Source organism: Manis javanica, chromosome 4, assembly GCF_040802235.1.
Source record: "Manis javanica isolate MJ-LG chromosome 4, MJ_LKY, whole genome shotgun sequence".
Classification (NCBI taxonomy): Eukaryota; Metazoa; Chordata; class Mammalia; order Pholidota; family Manidae; genus Manis; species Manis javanica.
Window position 1 is genome coordinate 36,461,197 of NC_133159.1, and position 21,829 is coordinate 36,483,025.

General features: G+C 52.3%; 2 protein-coding genes across 7 annotated transcripts; one reads left to right on the forward strand and one right to left on the reverse strand.

The window, feature by feature from the left end:
- Positions 1–5,463: 5,463 nt before the first annotated feature.
- Positions 5,464–10,366, forward strand: TSPAN1 (tetraspanin 1). 3 transcript variants are annotated; one of them, XR_001852814.3, is made up of 9 exons: positions 5,464–5,601; positions 6,042–6,106; positions 8,604–8,810; positions 9,024–9,098; positions 9,214–9,312; positions 9,391–9,549; positions 9,641–9,724; positions 9,904–10,142; positions 10,229–10,366. XR_001852814.3 is itself a non-coding variant. In XM_017658629.3 (8 exons), exons 2-8 carry the CDS (start codon positions 6,050–6,052, stop codon positions 9,949–9,951), a joined length of 729 nt encoding a protein of 242 aa, XP_017514118.1. In that variant the 5' UTR covers positions 5,464–5,601; positions 6,042–6,049; the 3' UTR covers positions 9,952–10,366. The 3 variants fall into 3 exon arrangements, 2 of the variants coding, with proteins under 2 accessions (XP_017514118.1, XP_017514119.1); XM_017658629.3 differs by having other exon boundaries at positions 9,904–10,366; XM_017658630.3 differs by having other exon boundaries at positions 8,604–8,711; positions 9,904–10,366.
- A 2,289-nt stretch (positions 10,367–12,655) lies between these two features.
- Positions 12,656–21,761, reverse strand: POMGNT1 (protein O-linked mannose N-acetylglucosaminyltransferase 1 (beta 1,2-)). Of its 4 annotated transcripts, none has more exons than XM_037021914.2 (22): positions 21,614–21,760; positions 21,009–21,179; positions 20,269–20,383; positions 20,008–20,126; positions 19,306–19,371; positions 19,101–19,214; positions 18,144–18,261; positions 17,854–17,952; positions 17,578–17,705; positions 17,160–17,230; positions 16,881–16,956; positions 16,605–16,688; positions 16,477–16,518; positions 16,223–16,281; positions 15,823–15,895; positions 15,612–15,740; positions 15,404–15,529; positions 14,356–14,420; positions 14,117–14,161; positions 13,778–13,952; positions 13,401–13,510; positions 12,656–13,300 (listed from the first exon to the last, which is right to left on the reverse strand). In XM_037021914.2, the coding sequence occupies exons 2-22, from the start codon at positions 21,126–21,128 to the stop codon at positions 13,213–13,215; spliced, it is 2,022 nt and encodes a 673-aa protein (XP_036877809.2). In that variant the 5' UTR covers positions 21,129–21,179; positions 21,614–21,760; the 3' UTR covers positions 12,656–13,212. The 4 variants fall into 4 exon arrangements, with proteins under 4 accessions (XP_036877809.2, XP_073089960.1, XP_036877811.2 ...); XM_073233859.1 differs by having other exon boundaries at positions 13,778–13,913; positions 21,614–21,759; XM_037021916.2 differs by lacking the exon at positions 17,854–17,952 and having other exon boundaries at positions 21,614–21,761.
- Between the last annotated feature and the right edge of the window lie 68 nt (positions 21,762–21,829).

Genomic DNA, 21,829 nt, shown 5'->3' on the forward strand with positions numbered 1-21,829 from the left:
TGATGTCATCTGGTTCCCGCAGCTCAGCACCCCCCACTCCTCACTCACACACATACACACACATGCTCACATACACAGACACACACAAGTGTGTGTGCGCACACACACACACACTCTCTCTCTCTCTCACATAGGGGAGGGAGGCTTCTGGGTCTCAGGGCCACAGGGGCAGGGAAGTCTGGTGAGTGTGTCTGCCTGTGTGTATGTGTGCTTAGGTTTGCATGAATATGATTGTATACATCTGTCTATATTCTTGTGTGCTTATGTCTAGGTACATGCATGTTTGTGTTCATTTGTAGGCACATGTGTGTTACATGTGTCATAAGCATGTGCATTCATGTCAGTGCATCTCTGTTCATAGGCATGTACTTGCATGCATGTGTGTTTATTGCATTGTGTGTCTGTGAGTCCACTTGCATTTACATGCCTGCATGTGTTCATGGACTGTGTCATGTGTCTTTACATATGTGGCCCCCTTGTGGGCTTTGAGCACTAGCCCAACCACCTTCCAGCTCTGACTGAGGTTCAGCAGCCACCTCCCCCGTACTTTGAGGAGCCGCATCTTCCCCCACCCCCATCTAGGCACCATGTGTCAGTGAATTCTCTACCCCTCCCATCCTTTCAGGGTCCCAAGGTCTGGCAAGCCTTGGAGTAGATTTACATAGACACAATTCATTTTCTCTTCATAGGCTTCTTGAACCCCAGGGAACCAGTCCAAAGGTGTCAGGGATCACACCAACCCCCAACTTCCAGAGAAGAGAGCCCTCTACCTGGACCAGATCTTAGGACATTGGGATATACGCTAACCTATGCGTAAAGTGACACATAAAGAGAATTCCTCACAATGTTTCCTGGCTCTGAAACACAAGTCCATGGAGACATACCCCATAGAAACCCAGTTGCCCCTGATGACACATGGGCACACATTCAGAAAATCCAAATGGAAAATCCCCAGGCCAGAGTGCTTAGCGCCCTCCCCCTTTCTGGACTCAAATCAGTCTTGCCCCGTCCCAAACACCCCAGCTCAGCTGTCAGTCCTAGATAACACTGACCTCAGAGAATGGCTAAAAGGCTAAAGGTGGTAAGCCCTCCTCAAAAGCAACCCTCTCCTCCTGCCCCCTCTCCCCCTCCTGACTTTCATTCCTCTTAGCAGAGCTTGCCTCTCTGTGGCACACCCATACCCTTAACACACACATCTCGACACACAGCTAGCTGCAGAAACCCATTCCATTGCAAAGGCACACTCCAGTACGTGTACCTGCTGATACCTCCACCGTCCTCTTCTCTCACACACTTTCAGACACAGACCCCAGCGGCAACACCTGCACTGACCATCACAGGCACACGGAGCCACATACACCTCACACTCAGGCACTCATGGGGTTACACTCAAGCAGTAAAATCTGTTTCATCCCATCTGTTCCTCTGTCTCTCTCCCCAAGGACCTGGCTCCCTATACCTTCCAAGATGTCTATAGAGTTCTTTTTCCCTGTGCAGATGGGGGTGGGGGGGTGTAAGGCAGGAGGGTCTCCTACCTCATAGTGAGGCCAAAGATGGAGAAATGGTGTGTGTTGCTGACCTTGTTCCATTCTTCCACTGTTTAACTGTGATCTCTCCTGCTGTCACTGAAGACAATCCCTGGGATCATTCTGCCCCATCCCTGCCCTTATAGTCTGCACAGTCAGAAGGAAACACCTTGGAGTAGAGTAAGGCAGTTGGAGCAGAAATTATTGCATTTGTCTGCTGCTCACCACCCATGGCCCATAGGTGATGCAGTTCTAGAGCCAGCCAAGCTTCTAGACCAGTTTCTGGGCATTTCTAGAGGATCAGAAAGCTGCCATGTTGACCAAGGTATCTGAGAACTGAGGAGAGAAGCAGAGGGAAGAGTGTGAGGAAAGCAGCAGGTCTGGAAGCCACACTGCTCTAGATTCACCCACTTCCCCAAGCCCTCCACTTCCAGCCAACACATCCTACATTAAGGCTCTCAGCCTTTAGGATGCCTACCATCAAGCCCCCTCCATACCTCTGGGGTGGTATTTTTTTTAGAGAGAGTATGTCCCCTAGAGTGTCTATGCAGGGCTCCAGTGGGGAAAACTTGAGTGGACCTGTTTTCCTAACCTCTCACCCTAGCTCAGGGCCCTCAGCCAACCTTGGGAAAGAAGGATCCTCGCACTGGTGGTGGTAGTGTGGGTGCTGATATCCATGACTAGAGTGGCAAGATTGGTGGCTGCATTCCTGGCAGCTGGGCCTTGGCGTTTCTGCCGATACCTTCTGTGGCTATGCTTGAACATCCTGGGAAACCGAGGCCGAGGCCAGCCTATACCTGACCTGCGGTAGGGGGATCTTAAGCCCCAGGGCCGAGGGGCATGGGTGAGCTGAGAAAGCCCCATGGTCACTGGGAGCTTCTGTGGTGTGCCTGAGAGTGCTGCAGCAGCAGAGAGCTCTATTACAAGGGTGGGGCTCTTTATTACAGACCCTGGTCCTCAGTCCCTCCCCATGGGTCAGCCTCCCTCACAGTTCTCCCATGGGTCAGGCCCAAGAGCCAGAAAACCTCAACTTGGCCTCTTGGGAAAAGGAACTCTGAAGAGGGGAAACTCACTCCCTGAGTTTCTCACTCATCCACATTAACAATGTTTACTGAGCACTTACTATGTGCCAAACATAGTGCCAAGTACCTTACAGAATTATCCCATTTATTTAATCCCACAACAATCCTACAAGGAAATTCTATCATTCTGATTTCATATACAGCTAAGTCTTGTTATTCACAGTAATTCTGTTCTAATAAAAGTCATCACCACAAACTTAATTAGCAAATATTGAGCCAGTGCTCCTACAGGGTTACATTCCTACCAGTCTCTGGTCACCACATTTTCATAAACTGACCCATCAGTACTAACCTAGTTTTATGTGTGTTTCTGTTTATAGACACCTAATTTAAAATATGTTGTTGAGTCATTAACATTGAACTCATAGCCAACAGCACTGTAAGTTGCACCTGAAGGAAGTTTATCTAACACACATATTTTCTCCATAAGGCACATCACAGCCTCCTTGTGCTTAGGAACTCTAGAGCACTTCAGCTTTATGTTCAGAGGCCATTTTAAGCAGCAAAATCAGGAACAAAAAGCACAAAAGTGCAAAAAATGTGACACTAAACAGACCACAAAAAGAACACTTGTTTACATTGTGAGAGCTGAAACAAGAAGGCAGAGTGTCCCCTTGTTCAGCCTCAACTGAGAACATGTGAGCTGAGCTATTGGTTTGCAGTTACAAATGCATTTTAGTGAGTAGGTAAATTCACAGATGTGGAATCCGTGAATAATAAGGATTGAGTGTATAAGGAAACAGAGGCTCAGTTAGGTGAAGTCCCACAATTAGAGGTAGACAGGGGTTCAAATCCACGACGGCCAAGGCCCAAAGCCCAGATACTTAACTCTTGCTATTCTGTACTCATTCATTCAATCAATCAGGCAATGTTCACTAGCAACTTTATATGTGCTGGGCACCGGGGATGAATGTGACCTGGTCCCAATTCTTCCTGAGGTGAAAGAGAAAGCTATGTGGATAATCAGTGCAGGCAGGGGAACAGCAGGTCCCCAGGAGATGTAAGACATGCCAACCTCGGCTTTATCTCCTTCCTTGTAGGAGATGGGAACATCAGTAGCTCTGTAGGCTTGGCATGGAGTGTCATGGAACTGTGGACCTGCCCCTTCTTCCTCCACACCTCAGCCTCCTCTCCCTACCTCTCTCATTCCACCTATAAGCCCCCTTCCCAGTCTTTGCCTTTCCTTTGTTCCGGCAGGAGCCTGCTTGGAGGCTGTGGGGCTCTTAGCCTCACCCTCAAAGGCCTCACACCTCCTACCCCTCCAGCCTCTGCTCTTGCCATCCTCACTTTTAGGAAACTGACCTTGTCCCCATCAACTTCTAGCCAGTATACATATAAATTCACCCGTCCTTGGCCATCTTCTTCCTTAAGTCTCAGACCAAGGCCTTCCCCCTGGCTCTTTCTGGAAGCCAGCCCCTCCTGCCTTTCTAGAGATTCTATCAATGTAGACAGCCTGCTTCACGGTTAAGACATAGACTCTGGCACCCGACTGACTGGGATGGATCCTGGCTCTGCCACTTACAAGCTGTGTGATCATGGCAAGTACTTAACCTTTCTGTGCCTGTTTCCCTATGTTTGAGAAGGGGATAAAAAGACAATCCATTTCATGGATAGTTGTGGAGGTATAAAAAAGAATTACTCTATGTGTAATGCATTTAAAACATGATCTGTACAAATATTAGTGTTATCACCTCCCCCTGTCACTTCAGCTGCTTCCTCCCATTATAAAAACAACAAAAATTTTTAATCCATTTTGTCCATCCCACACCCCCTCTGACTGGGGCTCTCCTCATTCTGACCTTCTTACTCTGTGGTCATTCACTCATGCCCCAGAGTGGGAAGAAAAGTCTCATTTTAAAACCCTATAGCTATTCTGTTATGCAGACAAGGAAATAGAGGCTTAAAACCAAGTCTAGAAAATGCCTGCAGGGTCACACAGCTAATAAGCAACAGAACAAGGATTTGAGCACCTGGTGTAAGTGACTAGAAAGCCAGAACTCTCCCAGCACCTCGACAGGAGGACACTGGGAAGTGGGACCCACAGCACAGGAAGGATTAACGAAGCGGGTGATGGAGCCTTAGAGCTGGGTGCCCTGCTCCTGTGGGGCCGTATGCCCCCTGCTGGCAGCAAGGGAAGGGGTGTACACAGTGAAAGAGAAGGCTGGAGGCGGGGAGGCAGAGCGAAGGGTGGAGAGCAAGAGTGAGGAGGAAAGAGGAAGGGAGGAAAGCGATGAGGAATCTGAAGTTTTGTGGAGAGAAAAGGACTGGGAACCACTTGCTACTCAGAGTGGGAGCAGAAGCAGCCAACCCTCAGTCATTCCCTTAAAGTGGGTGCGTGTGTGGGGAGGCGGGGGAGAGGGAGACAGAAACTTTGAGTACCTCAGATGTAGCTCTGTTGCTTGTTAGTTGCTGGGAGTCAGTCCACACAGTCCAGAGTGTATATGTGCATGTGTGCATGTGTGCATGCACACACACGAGCACTAGTAGGTGTTTATGTATGTATCTGTGTGTGAATATACAGACAGAGTTTGGGCAGATGTGCATGCCTATGAGCACATAGGGTAAGCACGAATGTATCAGCAGATGAAGAGTAAGAAGCATATGTGTGCTATTGTGGAGGGCACACAGACGTCCTGGGGACCCACCTTTCCCACTCCCAGACTTCTCTCCCTTCTTCAGATCAGGAGGGGCGTTGCCTGTGGTTGGTGTTGCCAGGCAGAGGCTGGCTGCTGCTGTGGCCGTGGGGACAGATCTCCAGGCAGCAGGGGGCAGCAAGGGCAAAAGGAGGCTGACTGGCTGTGGGTGGGGCAGGTGGGCAGGCAGGCAGAAGGAGGCCTTTAAAGTGCCTTCCCCGCCTGCAGGTGAGCAGTGGTGTGGAAAGTCAGCTCTGTCTCCCTACGTGCCCGCGCAGTGGTAGTTCCCTGGAACTGTCTGTCCCTCTGGAGCCTTGGCACATCCCTCTTTCAGAACTCGCTACCAAGAGACCTGAACAGGTGATGGCATAGGATAGAGGTTATCCTGCAAGGTGAAACCAATCTGGAAGCAGGTTTGGGGAGCTGGATGGGCCATGGGGAGGGTCCTGGCAGAGTCTAGGGTTGGTCTGGGAGGGGTCTAGGATATATTGGTGCCAGGGAAGGGCATGAAGTGACCTGTGGTGGGAGGGCTAGGCTTGGGGTACCAGTGGAGGAACCTGGGGCATTCAGATCTCAGAGTGTCAGGTGGTGGTAGGGGACCTGGGCAGAACAGAGTGGTAGGGGTGTCAGCATGGGGATTGGGAAAAGCCCTGAGATGTCAGAGTCTCCATGCAGGGACACTTGGTGATATATGGGTCCAGGACGCTGGAATCTGGTATGTCAGGGTCAAAATGCCAGGGCCAGCCCAGGTGGGACAGGAGGTAGAGTGAGTTCCTAACTCATACACGTCTTCCTCTCAGGAGCCACCATGCAGTGCTTCAGCTTCATTAAGGCCATGATGGTCCTCTTCAATTTCCTCATCTTTGTAAGTATGGAGACTGTGGGCTCTTTGGGGCTTTCTAAAGGAGTGGGGCACAACCTGAGGAGAGCCCAAGTTGGGCATAGGAGATTGCTGTACTCAGTCTCTGTCCTTCCAGTTTCCCCTGATGATAGGGTGCAGATGTCTCCCCAGATGCTGAGTCCTGGTCCCAGTGCAGCTGCACAAGCTGGGGTGGAGAAGCTTAAGGGCATCCCCTTCCTTCCAGACTTAGAGTAGGGCAGGGTAGGGTAACAGGAGTGATTCTCATCTTTTTATAGGTATTGGAGGCCCAGTGAGGGCAAGGGGTTTGCCTAGGTCCCCCGGTATGGAAGAAAATTCAGTGGCCTCTGTAGGATGGAGAGTTGAAAAGAAAGAAGGCCCAGAGACCTCAGAGCAAAGGGTCGGCCTCTAGCAGTACTTCATTCATTCAACAAACATTTATTGCTTAAGACTGGCCGAATGCCTGGGTGACAGATGAGTAAGCCCTTTCTCTACCCTCAAGAATCTCAGATCTAGCAGGCAAGATAGGCAAACAGTGACAACATAGTATGTCTGGCCTTAGCACAGGGACTATGGGAGCACAGAGGAGGGGCTTGAACCCCACCCTGGTCAGAGAAGACTTCCTAGAGGAAACAGCTGAAGCTATGAGGCGGTTGTAAAGTAAGCAGAAAGGCCCAGAGGCCATGAAATCAGATACTGTTCAGAAAACCAGGAACAGATTGTGTAGGGCATGTTTGAAAAAGCTGAGCAATGAGGCATGGACCCTGGAGATGGTGGTAGAGATGGGGAGAAATGGACAAAGTGGACAAAGGACAAAGTCTTGGATGGTAGCAGAGGGATAGAAGAAGGAGCAAAGGAAACAGAGGTCTTGGAGATGATGCCCACATCTCTGGCATGAGCAACTCAGGGGATGTCCCACAAATAGCTGTGCACCCAGTGGAGTTACAGGCAGGCAGAGATAGATATGGATACTTGAAAGTCATGTGTCTGTAGATGGTCACTGAAGCCATGGGAGTGTGTGTGAGCACTCAGGGATAGTAAACTCAAGGAAACCCAACTTACAGGGGTTTTATAAATGTATAAATATATATGTAAAACATATCATTTAAAAATAATATAAATTTATATGTGGAGAAATGGCCACCAGGAAGTAAATGGAGAAAGAGCAACAAGAGGAAAACAAGGACAGCACGGTATGGGAGAGGTCAAAGAGAAGGCAGCCCACCAAGTGCCCACCAGCTTTAGTGAAGGATGTTGCCGCAGACCTCAGAGCCACATTAGCATGGGTTAGGGTGAGTAAAAGGCGAGGAAGTGGAGACAGGAAATGGAGATGACTTTAGAGAAATGGGGCTTGGGGTGAGTAAACTCTCTAACTCCCAAGGGGTCTGTGGCTTGGGCTTCCATTGGCTTTAGGGAAACTAACGTTTATCCACGTATTTGGAGATGGCAACAGGAATCCCAGAGATTTGGAGATCAAGACTCTGGCCCGAGTGGGTTAAAGGCAAATCCGGTTTGGTTTCTAGCCTCTGTTGCCCAGGCCTTGCCAGGCTGGGCAAGGCAGGTTCACACCTTAGGCTCCTTGAAATTTGAGCCTGCGGGCTGGAAGCCCAGATCTCTGTTCTTGGGCAAACATGCCTGGATCCAGCCACAATTTGCCATCTCACTCCTGATTCTAGCCTCAGTTTCTATACCTGGAAAGTGGGGTCTGGGCACTAAGGTGGTGGCAAGCTGACTCATCTGAAGGTCTGAATCAGCAAGGCTTTGCTCTAGTTGCTGTGGAAACTGGGGAGTGCGCCTCCTCCCAATCTGGGCCTCAGGATTCCCTTTGATGTTTGGGGTTGAGCCAGAGCACCTCTAAGAGAAGCCCTGGATGTATTCCCCCTCTGGTACCTCAGTTTCCACTTGTGAGGCAAGGAGAGGTCTAGACTGAATCAAGCACAGGCCTAGAGTGATCCTGGCGGGAAAACAAACGGGGCCTCAGGTGGGTGTCCCTTCTCACCTGCCCTCTTCAGGGTTGGGAGCAGGTGTAAACTTCAGCCCCGCCTCTGTTACTGTGGTGACTGTTGAGCCTGCTCAATGCTGTTTCTGCCTATCAGAGGACAGAGGTGTCCAGGCACCCACAGCCTGGCAAGGAAATGAGGTGGGGCGGGAAGTTGGGGGTTGGGAGGTGCTCACCTGCTTATCTTCAGTCCTAGCTGTGTGGTGGGACTGTGGCAACAGTGAGAGAAAGCCTTACCCATCCTCTAGCCCTCTGGCTATTTCTAGAAGCCCTGATTTCATTTATATCTGCCTAGGTGTGGTGTGCAGCCTCGTACTGGCTATGGGTGTCCCAGCTCCCATCTTTCTGGCTCTAAATGATGTTTCCCCTCCCAGCGTGAGGGGTTTTTAGACTCCTTAGCCAATAAGGGGGAAGTTTCTTATCTCCTATTTCATGATTCAGCTGAACCGTGTGGTAGGGAACTGCCTACCAGCACTGTTTCAAGGCCTCTCTCTCTGTCCCCAGCTGTGTGGTGTGGCCCTGTTGGCGGTGGGCATCTGGGTGTCAGTCGATGGACCATCCTTCCTGAAGATCTTTGGACCCCTGTCATCCAGTGCCATGCAGTTTGTCAACGTGGGCTACTTCCTCATCGCAGCTGGCGCTGTGCTCTTTGCTCTTGGTTTCCTGGGTTGCTATGGTGCTCACACTGAAAACAAGTGTGCCCTCATGATGGTGTGTCAAACCCAGATCCACAGGCCCATAACCAAGGCCCAGGGTCCCCTCACCCTTGACACCAGGCCCTGGGGGTCCCCAAACACTGCTCTGGACTCCAGAGGCTTCAGCAAAAGGGGATCCCTGACTCCTTTTTATTGGGGGGTGGCTTAGGGCAAGGAAGGCACAAGGGACTGTCTCTCCCTAAAACTCAGGCCCCTGTTCCTCACTCAGTTCTTCTTCATCCTCCTCGTCATTTTCATTGCTGAGGTCGCAGCTGCTGTGGTCGCCCTGGTGTACACCACGATGGTGAGGAGCAGGGACAGGGCAAGGGGGAAGACTGGGCAGAGCCCTGGAAGTGGGCTGTGGCCTGTGAGTGGCCACTTTCCCCAGCAGGCCCTAAACACTGGCCTGCCCCACGCAGGCTGAGCACTTGCTGACGTTGCTGGTGGTGCCTGCCATCAAGAAAGACTACGGTTCCCAGAAGGACTTCAGCCAAGTGTGGAACACCACCATGGAAGGGGTAAGGTGGGCGGGGGAGATTTTGGGTAGGGAGAAAGAAGCAAGGCCCTACTGACCACCCTGCCCTCCTTGTCTCCAGCTCAAGTGCTGTGGTTTCAACAACTACACAGATTTTGAGGACTCTCCCTACTACTTCAAGCAAAACTTCACCTTTCCCCCATACTGTTGCTTTGATAATGTCAATGGCACATCCATGGAAACCTGCACCAAAGAGAAGGCCAAAGACAATATTGTACAGGTGTGGGCTAGCATGGAAGTTTAATGGCCTCAGGATGCAGGATGAGTGTGGTGCAGCTGCTGACTAAAGATGCTCTCTTCTCTCCCCCAAGGGTTGCTTCATTCAGCTTCTACATGACATCCGAACCAATGCAGTCACTGTGGGTGGTGTGGCAGCTGGAATTGGGGGCTTGGAGGTAAGGGTGTGAGGAGGTTGGTGCAAGACCAGGGTTGGACCAGGGCTGTTTGACCCATCTCTGAGGCCTCACTGGAGACAGACTTCTGAACAGCTTCATGAGGGTGTCTGGGCACAGGGGACCAAGACCTAAGTACCCTGGTCACATGTCCTCATCTCTCCCTGTTCCCTCCCCACCAGCTGGCTGCCATGATTGTGTCCATGTATCTGTACTGCAATCTGAAATAAGTCTGCTTCTGCCTCCACCACTGCTGCCACATTCGAACGAGAAGAGACCGTGGTGCAGCCAAGTGACCGTGACAGTGTGGCACACGATCCAACAGTATCACTTAGGCCGGAGTGGACCTGGCCCTGCTCTTCTGGACTTGGGTCAAATAGGAACCACCCCTTCAGGCTGTGCATGACTTTACCTTCCATTGGTGGGTTTGGGACCCAACTGTTCCAGGGCCTCTAAAGTGGCCAGCCTCTGCCTCCGGGCTGTCCCTTAAACCTTGATTCCTCTCAGGCCAAGGGGAACTCTTGCTGATCCCAGCACTCCACTGGGGAACAAGAGAAAGCTACCCTAAAGCATGGGCAGATGCAAGACCGGCAGTCATGGGGCAGGTGTGTAGAACTCCAGATCTCATAAACCAACTAAAATGTTTCCATTTGGACTCTTTTTCTGTATCCATGGGGAAAGGGGCCTGTCTTGCTTAAATTGGCCTCAGATGTAGCCAGAAGGCCACTGGGAAGGTAGCAGAAGGAAGTGGGATGGAGGTGGGTGGCTATGTCTCCCTTTCATTTGGATCCCAGCCTTGCGATGGAATCTAACAGTGGGATGGCCAAGAGGGCGCTGAGGGACGAGCTGGGGGCTGGGCCAGTCGGCCGTCCTACAGTGTGGGAGGACTTCGCCCGGAAACTACTCCCTCCTGGTTGGGAATATTGGACTGAAAGGCTATGAAAATAACAAGTTTGTGCCCAAGTGGGGGTTGGGAGACCAGAAATATTGTCAGAGAAATGGGAGAGGACTACTTCCTAGACTCTGGGAAGTCCTTCAGAAGCCCCCATCAGAGGAGAGGAGCCAGGGTCCTCAGCGTTCCCACTCACTGTCCCTACTTGGGAATTTCAGAAAGAACTTCATTTATTCTTGGTCTTGGCCTGCCTGATGCTCTACAGATATGATCTTTTTTAGTACTAACCACTACCATGATAGAACCTGGGCCTAAAAAGGCCAATTGAGTTGTTCTAGCCCCACAACTTTCTGTGAAGAGCTGAGCCTGGATTTGGGCCCAGGCCATCCGACTCAGAGCCTGGTGGGGTCCTGGCTTCTGTGGTGACAGATTTACTTGAAGGCCAGAGTATCCCAGACATAGATCTTGAACTGGGAGTGATAGCACTGAGGCAGGCAGGCTATGGCTGGAGGATACAGCGTCTGCTACTGAGCAAAGCCCAGCCTGGCAAACCAGTCCTTCTTACCTCCCTTTGACCCCAAATTCCTCTTCCCAAATTTTTTCTAAGGCAACTCAGAACTATCACCCCTGGCTGAGGCCAAAAAGGAACAGCAACCTGGCCATAGCCACACCCAGTTCCTGACAACTAGTCTGCAAGGCCCAGATTAGCAGCTGACTGGTGCGGGGGTGGCACTGGGCAGGGCAAGCAATCAGCCCCTCCCACCTTCCACCGCCTCGCTGTGCCTCTCACACCCATCATCCCCAGGAGCCTACATGGGCGGCTGCAGGGAATTTGTTTGCCCAGGGCGGCCTCCACATCATGGGCTAATTGCTCCTCAACCCGGCTGTTGTGGCACGTCAAACACTACCTCCAGCTCCAGCAAACACTGGAGGCGTCAGTGTGGCGAGATATGCCCAAGCCACTCACCACCTGCGCCCTCACCGCGCTGGGCTCCAGGCACCGGTCAGGGAGGTGGGGCAGAGAGCTGGGAAGCAACAGGAGTTCCAGTCGGCTCCTGCCTCCCTGGCCAAGGCTCTACAAAAGGAGAACACCTGGCTCAGCTTGCAAGGGCTCTGCAGACGGCCCTGAAGACTTCTGATCCTGTTTCTTCATAGAGCCCTTAAATGTCCTGCCCCCCCTACCTTGTGGAGGCCAGTCTGCCTTCCTACAATGTGGGAGGACTTTGGCCTGAAACTACTTCCTCCTGGTTGGGGGCACTGGACTGGAAAGCTATGAAAATATCAAGTTTGTGCCCAAGTGGGGGTGGGGAGACCAGAAATATTGTCAGGGAAATGGGAGAGGACTACTTTCTAGGCTCTGGGAAGTCCTCCAGAAGCCCCCATCAGAGGAGCCAAGCTCCGTAGCCTTCCCACTCAGGCAAAGCCCCATACCTATCTTATCCATTCCTTCTCGTTAATCCCATCCATTTTCTGGTGCTTCTATGAATAATTTAGATCTTCCCAAATTCTCTGGGTCATGGGGTGGGTGAGAATCTGATGAAAACAATGGCTTTTCTCCAGAAAAATACCCAGATGTGGAATCTGCAAAGTGCCCTAAGAGCCACAGACACCCTAGCCTTCTGAATGATGCCCACCCAGTTCTGTCTTGCTCCCTTTCCACCCCCACTATATTCACCTGCTTTCCCATCACCTCCTCCACCCACACATATCCCTTTTTGCTCTCTCTTGCTCTATCTCTGGGGACAAGTGCCTGGGAGTAAACAGTCTTGTGGATAACAATAGAGAAGGGGCCTAGGATTGCTGCTCCAATCTCAGCCCAAGTCAGGTGGGGCTTCAGTCAGAAGTTCTAGGGTGGAGCCTAGGGAAAAACCTTGGTCGAGACTTGGGCATCCCCTGGTGGCCAAATGGTCCCAAGTGAAAGATATACCCAGTGGAGGACTGTAAGAAAAACTCACCAATCATCACAATCATTCTTTCTCCTGTCCATCTTTCTCTCTTTCTTACACACACACACACGCATGCACTCACAAGACACATTCCCAGAGGTTTTCTCCTTTTTTAATCAATGACCACTTTATCCACCTGGACAAAGAGAAGGCTGTGAAGAGGCCTGGTTCAGTGTCTGAAGGTTTCTGAGTGAGTCTGCATCAGCAGGCAGGCCTGCCCATGGCCTGGGCACAGAAGTTTCCTGAGTAAGAACCAGCCCCACCCTCAGGGCAGCACCCCAGTTCAGAAAGGAACCAAGGCCCTCCAGGCTTCAGCCTGTTTCCAAGGCCCTAAGGACAGTCAATAAATAGGTTAGATTCTGAGCCAGGCCAGGGAAGAATACACAAAGGGCAGGGTCCCAGTGATTCCCAGGTCCTTTTCTGGGACTATCCTGTCCTTCCCCAACAAGGAAGTAAATAAATAGACCTCCAACTCAGGAACAGGGGCACTGGAGCAGGGGAACCCTCCCCATGGAGTTAGTAATTAAGTCTCATGTTAAAAACAAACCAGCCGCAGCCCCTGCCAGTGTCTACAAAATCCTACAGGATGGGGTGAAGGGCTAGCCTGCCTGGGGGTACACAGTACCCAGCCCTGCAGGGTCCTGGAGGAGGTCTCATGTCTGTTCTGCAACTCCTGGGGCTCCTTCCTCCTTTAGGGGTGGCTCCAGAAAAATTGGGGTGATTGATGGTGGCTTCTTCACGCTAGACAGATAATAGAAAATGTATAGGAAAGAGGTCATTAGCTATGTCTGTGTCCCATAATCCCACTAGTCTCCCATTTCCCAGGGCATGAGTCACTCACGAGTAGGGGGAGGCTGGTACCCCCACAACCAGGAAGTGGTTCTTCTTCCGAAACAATCTCCAGAGGCCCCGGTGGTTGCCACGCACATCCAGGTCCCAGATATGGAGGCACTGGTTGGGGTACGGTAAGGGGAGAGGCACGGGTCAGAGAGTTGTGGGGAGAAGCCACCGAGGACCCTGAGCCCAGCACCCACCCCACCTCAGCAGTCTTCTCAATTTGCAAGAGGTAGCATCTTCTACAACATGGATTTGGACAAGCGGGTTAGAAGAGGAGTTTCTCAGAGTGTGAAGATAAAGTTCTGCAGAAGAATATTACAGAACAAAGGCTCCCTGCATCTTGTGGGAGGGGTACGCCTGGGTTGGGTGTGGTCTGGGCACCTTGGCAAGCTGGGTCCAGGCGGTAAAGTCATCATCCTTCTCCATTCGGATGAAGGCCACATAGGTGTGACCCTCTGTGTCTGGCAGGAAAGAGTCTTCACAGGGGTTCTTGCTGTGGTCCAGAACCTCAGCTTCACTGCAGGGGGTGGGGGGAGAAAGCCCAAGACAGGGCCCACTTCATGGGAGTGTCACACAAGGCCCTGTGCTTAGTTTAATGCTTTGCTGTTACCATCTTGAAATTTTAAATTTTTGATAAAGGGGCCCTGATTTTTGTTTTGCACACAAATTATGGGACTAAGACCTCTAGTATTTTACTCCTCTTCATTCCCTGCCACATACCTGAGCAGCCTGTGAATTTCCACTTCATAAGCTTCCTTCTTCAGACTGAAGGGGAAAGAAAAAAGGGTCAGGAGAAGGGGTGGTGTCTCAGGTCCCAGGCGCAGGGTAAGAGGTCACATGGGAATTGGGAGGCAGTAGGGCTGGGATAAAAACCAGGCCTCAGAGTTGAAAGGGATTGCCAGAGGCTGGTCACCAAGGCTCTGAGATACCATCTTGTTTGCCCTGTCCCCAACCCCCACCTGTCCACGTTCCTGAGCTGGACACCTGGAACCGTGTTGAACTTGTGCTTCTTGAAGTAGGCCTCCTGGAATGAGTATGAGAGTGAAAATCAGGGTCTTAACATTGTCTGGCCTACACCCACCCACTGACCCACCACATATCCACAGTTGAGTCCTGGACCTTTAAGAATCCCTCTAATTCCTTCCTGTCTTCATTCTGTGCAGCATCCTTGGCAGGCTCTTACTAGCTTTAATTTGGGCTTCACTGTTGCTAGAGAGCTTATGCCACATGGCAGCCCATGCTACTGACCCCTGAGCTAGTCCCTGTCTTCAGTACTCTTCCCTGAGCCTGCTGTTCTAGAGCCACAGAAGGCAGGGACAGGCCCTAGAGCAGGCTGTGGGCAAAGGGACAGGCTGGGCTGGCAGGGAAGTGCTGTGACTAAACTACTGAGAGTGGAATGGGGTGCCTGCCCCTCTCGGGGAGATGAGTGGGGCTCTGGTATTAGCCAGCCTCTGAGAGCCCTTCTGGCTTCTAGGAGGTTCCACACTGGAAGCTGTCCATTCCTTTAGGCTGGGCTGTTGTCTCAAGGTGTCCTTTGCTATAAGTGGGGAGACCTCAGACACATCCAGGTAGAGTGTGGGGGCCTGGGGAACTCCCTATTCACTTCAGGCTGAGGCTCGAGCCTCAACACTTGCAAGAAGAGAAGAGGGCAGAGCTTACAGGGCTAGATAGGTGCTTACTGGCACAAATACCCTCCCCACACCCACAGTCCAGGGCTAAGAATAGTAATAATAAAAATAATAGCAGCTAGTCATTATATAATGCTTACAGTTCAAAGCATTTTATATATATTAACTCATTTAAACCTTCTAACATCAAAACTCTATGAAGTAGGTAGCATTTTTATCTTCATTTTACAAATAAAGAAACTGAGGCAAAAGAGGATAAGTAATTACCCCAAGGTTACATAGCCAGTAAGTGGGAGAGCTGGGCTTGCCCCAGAGTCCCCAGTCTTGCCCTGTCTACCATACTGTGCCCCCCTCCCCCACATCCCTGCCTCCCACTCACATGGAAGTAACCATTCATGTTGAGGCCGACAATGCCGAAGTGGTAGGATCGGGAAACATCAGGGATGATGCACTCTCGGCCTCGGCGTTGTTCCGGCATCCGCATCCACATGTCCCAGTCCCAGAGCTGGGGACACAGAAGACTATGAAGGTTAAGAGGTTTGGAGCTGGAAGGGGACTCCAGCCCACTCACCCTACTACCAGGGCACCTTTTCTGGTGTGGGCCACTTGGGCTCAAGCTCCTCCTTGTACAAGGACTTCCTCAGCACCCAGCCCAGGCCAGGCATGGTCTCCACACGGTATAGCAGTGCTGGGTCCTCAGCCGTGTGTTCATACCCCTGGGGACGGGGGGCCATGGTGGGAGGTATCAGTCTGGTACCTATACAGACTCCCCAGCTGGCCCCTGTCTACTCAGCCTACCTGGTCATTCCAGGCAGAGATACAGTACACACTGTCATCCTCCTCCAGCAGGTGGATGGACTGGCTCAGGAAACTGAGAGAGGCAGGGGCCAAGGTTTCAGGAAAGGGCAAGGACAAACCCAATCACACAGTGATGCTGGAAAGGCTGGCGATGGGACTCAGAAATCATGCCTCCTTGGCCCTTCCCCCAAATTCCCACTGTCTCCATTCATCCTTCCTACTCTCTGGTCTAACCCTGACACTTGCCATCCCAGCTTTGCTCCAGCTTTTTACCCACTTTTGAACTCACTTCTTCCAGAAAGCTCTCCAAGACACTCCACTGCTTCTTCCCTAGAAACCCAGGCAAACAAAGAGGCCTCACATGGCTTACAGCAGCTACATGGAAGGGCACTCCCCTCACCTGAAAAAGTCCACAGCAATGTCCAGGTCCTCTTCCAGAACCACAGCAAACTTGGCTTCCTGCAGGGGGTGGGGAACACGACCCCAAGGGGGCCTTTCCCATCCTGGGTCTCCTTCAGCCCCATCCCCCTTCTCAGGCAGTACTGCCCCCATTTTCCAGATCAGGAGGATGAGACAGAGAGGGGCATAACATGACCAGACTTTATGCCCATATTTCCCCTCCCGAGGCCCAAAAGTTTTGTCCTTACTACTCACCGGAAACAGGTTGAAAGTGGCAGTGAGGCTGGCCTTGTAGTGCTGGTGGGGAGTGGGAAAGGGCCTATGAGCTCTGGGGTGGACAGCAAGGCTGGGGTGTCCACCCCTCTGTCTCACCTAAGCAGTACCTGAGACACGCGAGCATTCTTGATGCTGATGGGAGTGTGCTGGATGCCCCTCAAACCAAACAGTGCCACCACATCCATCGGCTCCTGGGGAACACGGTCACGGTCACCGTGTGAGCCATCTTCACCGGCCCACCTCTGCAGGCTCAACTGTGCCAAGCCCTTCACATGGCACAGCCCCTGCCTGGGTTTTCCCCCTGGCCAGTCCTTGGTGATCATTGTTACTCGGCACCCACAGCCCCGTGCTCTGCTCCACCTGAGCCCCCAAGTCCCACTCACCTCATAGTAGCCGTCAATGAAAACTGTTATCATCTGGGGAGACACCCCCTGGGCTGACAGCAGAGAGCGCAGCATCCTGGGGAATTATTTAGGGAAAGGTTAGGCCTCTTTGTCCCCCAACTCAGAGCTCCCTGTGCTTATGGATGGGCCCAGACTCCCCATGGTCTCCTAAAATCAAAATCTATTGCCTTTCTGCCTACCTCAAAGGTTCTTCCTGCAGGTAGATGAGCCTGGGGCTCCCACCTACTAACTGCACATACAGCCCACTCCCAAGCTCACCTGTACAGGTAATTAGGCCGATTCCCTGCAATGACAGCCACAGGCACACTGAGGACCTTGTTGTCTGGGAGCTGAAGGAGAAACAGCTTTTAGCTCTTGACTCACTCCCTCTTCAAACTGTGATCCCCACCTAGGGAACAGTTCTTGGGGAAGAAGGGGACCAGAGTAAACAGGGAAAAGGCAGAGGGTCTTCCCTGCCCTGGCCCCTCCACACACTCAGCCCAACTCTGACTCCAGGCCTTTGCTCACGTGGTCCATCCCTTCTCCCCAACTAGGACACCCCCTGTCTTTCCAAGATCAGTATAAATTCTCAGTTGCTGGTTCCCTCAGGCTGGAACAGGGAAAGCCAAACTTTGATCTTTCCTAAGACCCCCCCATAAGAAAGAGTCCAAGCCTCAGTGCCTACGGCCCCACTCACTGGGTCAGGGCTGAACTCGATGGGCGTGGGGTCCTTGCAGCTGCACACACTCCCATAGCCCTCAACTTTGCTGCAGAAGCGCCGGCGGCGACGATTTAGCTCCGTGTCTGCCCAGTGGCATTCTGCCTCTGAGGGAGGGATGGGGTTGACAGGATGGGTCATGACATTCTGGTTGAGAGTACCACAGGCACCCAGTCAAGATAGTGTCACAAAGAGGATTCAAATGCCCACCCCCAGCCCAGGCACTGCCCTGGAGCCCAACCCCCACTAATCCACCTTCAGCTGAGCTCAGTGGCACATCTGTCTTCAGCAGGACTGGGTCTCCCCAGGATGAGAGGGCAGGTGACTTAGAATGTTTCTCCCCAAGGACAGGACCTGGCAGGGGTAGGAATGATGGGGCAAATGGGGGCCCAGCCTCCTGTTCTGGAGCTTCTTTTCATCTCTACTCACTTCTATCCAACCACCACCCCTGGCTCCTATTTGCCCCCCACCCCACTCCATATCCTGGGTTTCTGCTCCTCCCAAGACTATGATACTCCAGGGTAGATGGCTTAGGGTGCTGGCACCTCCTTTTCGTCCCACGAAGGCCCAGGTGTCCCTCCAGCCCAGAGCAGGGCCAGCCTGGCTTCCCAGGCTCCTCAGCAGAGTCTTGGCCGTGTCCTTGAGGTGGAAAGAACCCTCGTCCTGGGAGATAAGAGAAGGTGGTCAGCCTGACTGGCATGGTTCCAGAAGACCTGGCCTTATGGAGCCCTATGTGTCAAGCACCATGTAAAGCCTTTTACTCACATTAGCTCACTGAAGTATAACAATCTGCTGTGGTTACTATCATTTCATGGATAAGAAAACCAAAGGCTTAGAGAGATTGTGGGAATCATTCAAGGTCACCAGGCTAATAAATCCTTATGGTGATCCCACATAATCTGCACCTCTCCACCCACTTCTCACCATTCGTCTCCTCCCCTCCCTCATTCTGCTCTAGCTCCAGTGGCACCCTCGCTGTTCCTTTAAATTAAGCATGCCAAGCACCTTCCTACTTCAGTGCTCTTTGCACTTGCCATTCTTTCAATCTAGAATGCTCTTCTCCAGATGTTCACCTGGCTCTCTCCTCGCTTCCTCTGGCTTTCTGTTCCCGTGTCATTTCCTTACAGAGGCTTTCCCTTTGCTAAAATGCAACTGCCATCACTGTGTCTGCCTTGGTTCATTTTCTTCATATAAGTTTTCATTGCCTAACAGTATACATTTGGTGGTTTTTTGTTGATCTTGCCCTGCTGGAACATAAGCTCCATAAAGGTAAGAACTCAGTCTTGCTTCCCATTGTATCCCCAGCATCCAAAGCAGTGCTTGGCACAAAGTAGGTGTCAATAACTATTTGCTTAATTAATAATAACAAGGCTAGATTGGAACTTATATCACCTTCCTCCAGAGGCTCTTCCCACTGTGCTATATTAGAGGCACAGAACTGGGGCCGTGGTAGGGGTTGGAGCTGGAGGTATAGCAGATGAGACCAGGGCAGAGTCACTGACCTTGACGGTACAGATGAGCACTCGACCAGGTGCCACCATATTGAGAAACAACACCATGGCCTCATCCTCATGAGGTGAGTATGTATCGAACACGCGTTTTGCCATCACATGGCCCTGGCAGGGGACACATGTTTTATGAGTTAAGTGCTACCAGCAAGGAGGGTGTAGCTTCAGCCCTCTAGGTCCCCCACCCATAGAACCTCACCGTGGCCTGGTTGAGGACGATGACGTGGATGCCCCGGCCCTGCTCCCGGGCCTCGTCCTCCAGTACCTACAGAGGGCAGAGACGAAGTCCAGCTCTTCACTATGGCACTCGAGGTCTGTCTGTCTTATGGGCACTTAAAAAAACAGCTGCATAACACCTCCCCCTGCCCGTGCCTCTGTTTCACAGATCTATTCCAACCCAGTTTGAATGCCACCTCTTCTAGAAAACCTCCATAGCACCCCTATCAAAAGATATCACATCTTTCTACAACCCTCTCCTTCACAGTTTTCATGGCTTTTTGAGCCCTTGATTGCCTCTCCCTCATGACATTAGATATCCTTTAGATTGAGCCCCTCAAAGTAGGGCCAGGTCTGATTACCTCAGGGACCCCAATGCTGGGGACAAGGCTAAGGTCCAAGAAGGGAGCAGGAAGTAATTATGAAATAATAAATAATCTGCCTACTAACATTAATGATTACTTTTGATAATATCCCACTACACCTAAGACATTTCACATACTTTCCATTTAATCTTGACAAGTTAAAGTCACCAGTCTCAGTCTACAAATAAGAAACTGAGGCCTCCAAAGGCACACACCTAGAAATTGGCAGAGGTGCAGTTCCCTCTCAGACAGTAGACCCCAACGCCAGTGGACCATGCCCTGAGCAGACAGATTAACTCACCAGACACGGGCCCACTCACCGTAGTACCATCCACAGCCACATATACTTTGCTGCGGCTTGAGTATACCTCCACATCCAGGACCCGTCGGGGACTGCTGCCTCTGCGCCGTGGATGCTCCAATCGGCCCAGGGCCTCATCTGTGGGAGTGCAACAGGTCTTGGAGATAGTCTCTCCAGCAGAGTCTCATACCTTGGAATCTGCTTGCTAGTTCATCTGTGAGATCCCAGGGGACCCCACCCACCCCACCCCTAGCCAATCCCATCCCCAGCCTGGCTCCACCATAGTCTTGCTCCGGCTCCAGGTCTTCATTGGCTTCGCTGATTGCTCGCCGTGTGTCCAGGATCAATTTGATGTTGACAATGACAGTCACCAGTAGGAAAAGCACAGCCCCTGTCTGAAGGGAGGGATGGGGAATACTAAAGAGGGCAACCCCTCCACTGAGGGTCTTCCAGAAAGGAGGGGCCTGGCTGCGGTGAGGACACACGGCAAACCTGGGCCCTGTCTCTCCAGCTGTCTGCCCAGCTTTACTCCCTAACCAGGATTAAGTTTCATAGCCACCTCCTGCAGGGAACCTCCCCTGACCCCTTCCCTTTCATCAGGGCTCACCCTACCCAGAGCTCCTATATTCTTCCATTTGAGGCCTTGATTTCCTTGGTCCCCTCCACAATTAGTCGCTAGAGATGAAGCCAGTCCCAGAGAACCAAGCTGGGGATCAGAAGACCTGGGCCCTAGCCCTGACTGTCTGACAGATGTGTGCCCCTGGGCAAAGCCTTCCAGATCAGATTTCAGGTTTCTGTTAGAAACCTAGGAAGCTGCACCCTGGGTTGTGATTCCAGAACTCTGGGCCCAACCACTACCTGGTAGGGACATGACACAAAGAGGGTCCCCCTCTAGGAACCTGCTGAGTTCCTAGAGGAACTTTCCAGAGTGGTGGCAGCCAAAGCTAGGTTCAGATGCCCATGATCTCAGCTGGGCAAAGCTGGGAGGAAGCCCCTGGGAGGTTTGGGACATCTCTATACCTGACAGAACCTCCGCAGGGCTCGCTGGTTAGTCAGTTTATACTTCCAGGTAAGATACCAGCTCCGCTTCTTCCGAGCCCCAAAGGGCTTGATGAGGGGGTTGGGCTTCCAATCGTCCATGCCGGACTTGGGGGGTCACCACTGTCCTGACCAACCCATACCTTCAGGAACCTGAGGGGACCAGAGGTTCACATGGGGTAAAGTGTCCCTCCCAAAGTCTGATGCCTCTTGGGGATTTGAGGGAAGACCTCCCAGCAACTCTTCCCTCCAAGCATCATGCTGTGTGATCTGGGGAAAGTGACTCAACTTCTCTGGAAACCTTCAGAGGTGTCAGATCACCTGGAAACTCCCGAGACGGGCACTGCCAGGGCAACCCAGGGCCTCAAGGGTGGAGGCCAAGGAATCGACTCTCAAGGATCATCAGCCCCTTCCAGCCCTGGGTAGGCAAAGGGCAGCGACCGCTTCCCCGAATCCACCACCCCCTTCCGTCCTCGCCCCCTCCCGTCTGGCCCCGCTCTTCGCCTTCCAGGGCTCGAGCTGCCGGGGATTCGGGAGAGCTGGCCCGCCGCGCCACTCCTCCCGGACCCCCGCCCAGAGGCACTCACGGTTCAGGGAGCCCGGGCACAGCTCCGGCCCTCCTCCGGCCCGCATTGCTCGGCCCGGCGAGCTGCGGGCCTCCGCCTCCTCCATGCCGCTCGCGGCCCCGCCTCGGCCCGGCCCGGCCCGGCCCGGCCCGCCTCCCGGCTTCCGCCGCCGCCGCCGCCGCCGCCGCCGCGGGGTGAGAGGGCGGCGGGCGGTGCTTAGGGTGGCGGCTGGTGTCA

Excerpts from the sequence above, each read along its gene's own strand:
- TSPAN1 (XM_017658629.3), top strand. The coding sequence starts at position 6,050 with ATGCAGTGCTTCAGCTTCATTAAGGCCATGATGGTCCTCTTCAATTTC. Across the intron at positions 9,099-9,213 it reads CCCTGGTGTACACCACGATG|GCTGAGCACTTGCTGACGTT; the intron begins GTGAGGAGCAGG and ends TGCCCCACGCAG. Across the intron at positions 9,725-9,903 it reads CTGGAATTGGGGGCTTGGAG|CTGGCTGCCATGATTGTGTC; the intron begins GTAAGGGTGTGA and ends CCTCCCCACCAG.
- POMGNT1 (XM_037021914.2), bottom strand. The coding sequence starts at position 21,128 with ATGGACGATTGGAAGCCCAACCCCCTCATCAAGCCCTTTGGGGCTCGG. Across the intron at positions 19,215-19,305 it reads TCGTCCTCAACCAGGCCACG|GGCCATGTGATGGCAAAACG; the intron begins GTGAGGTTCTAT and ends GTCCCCTGCCAG. Across the intron at positions 13,511-13,777 it reads CCTGGACCCAGCTTGCCAAG|TGCCTCCATATCTGGGACCT; the intron begins GTGCCCAGACCA and ends TACCCCAACCAG.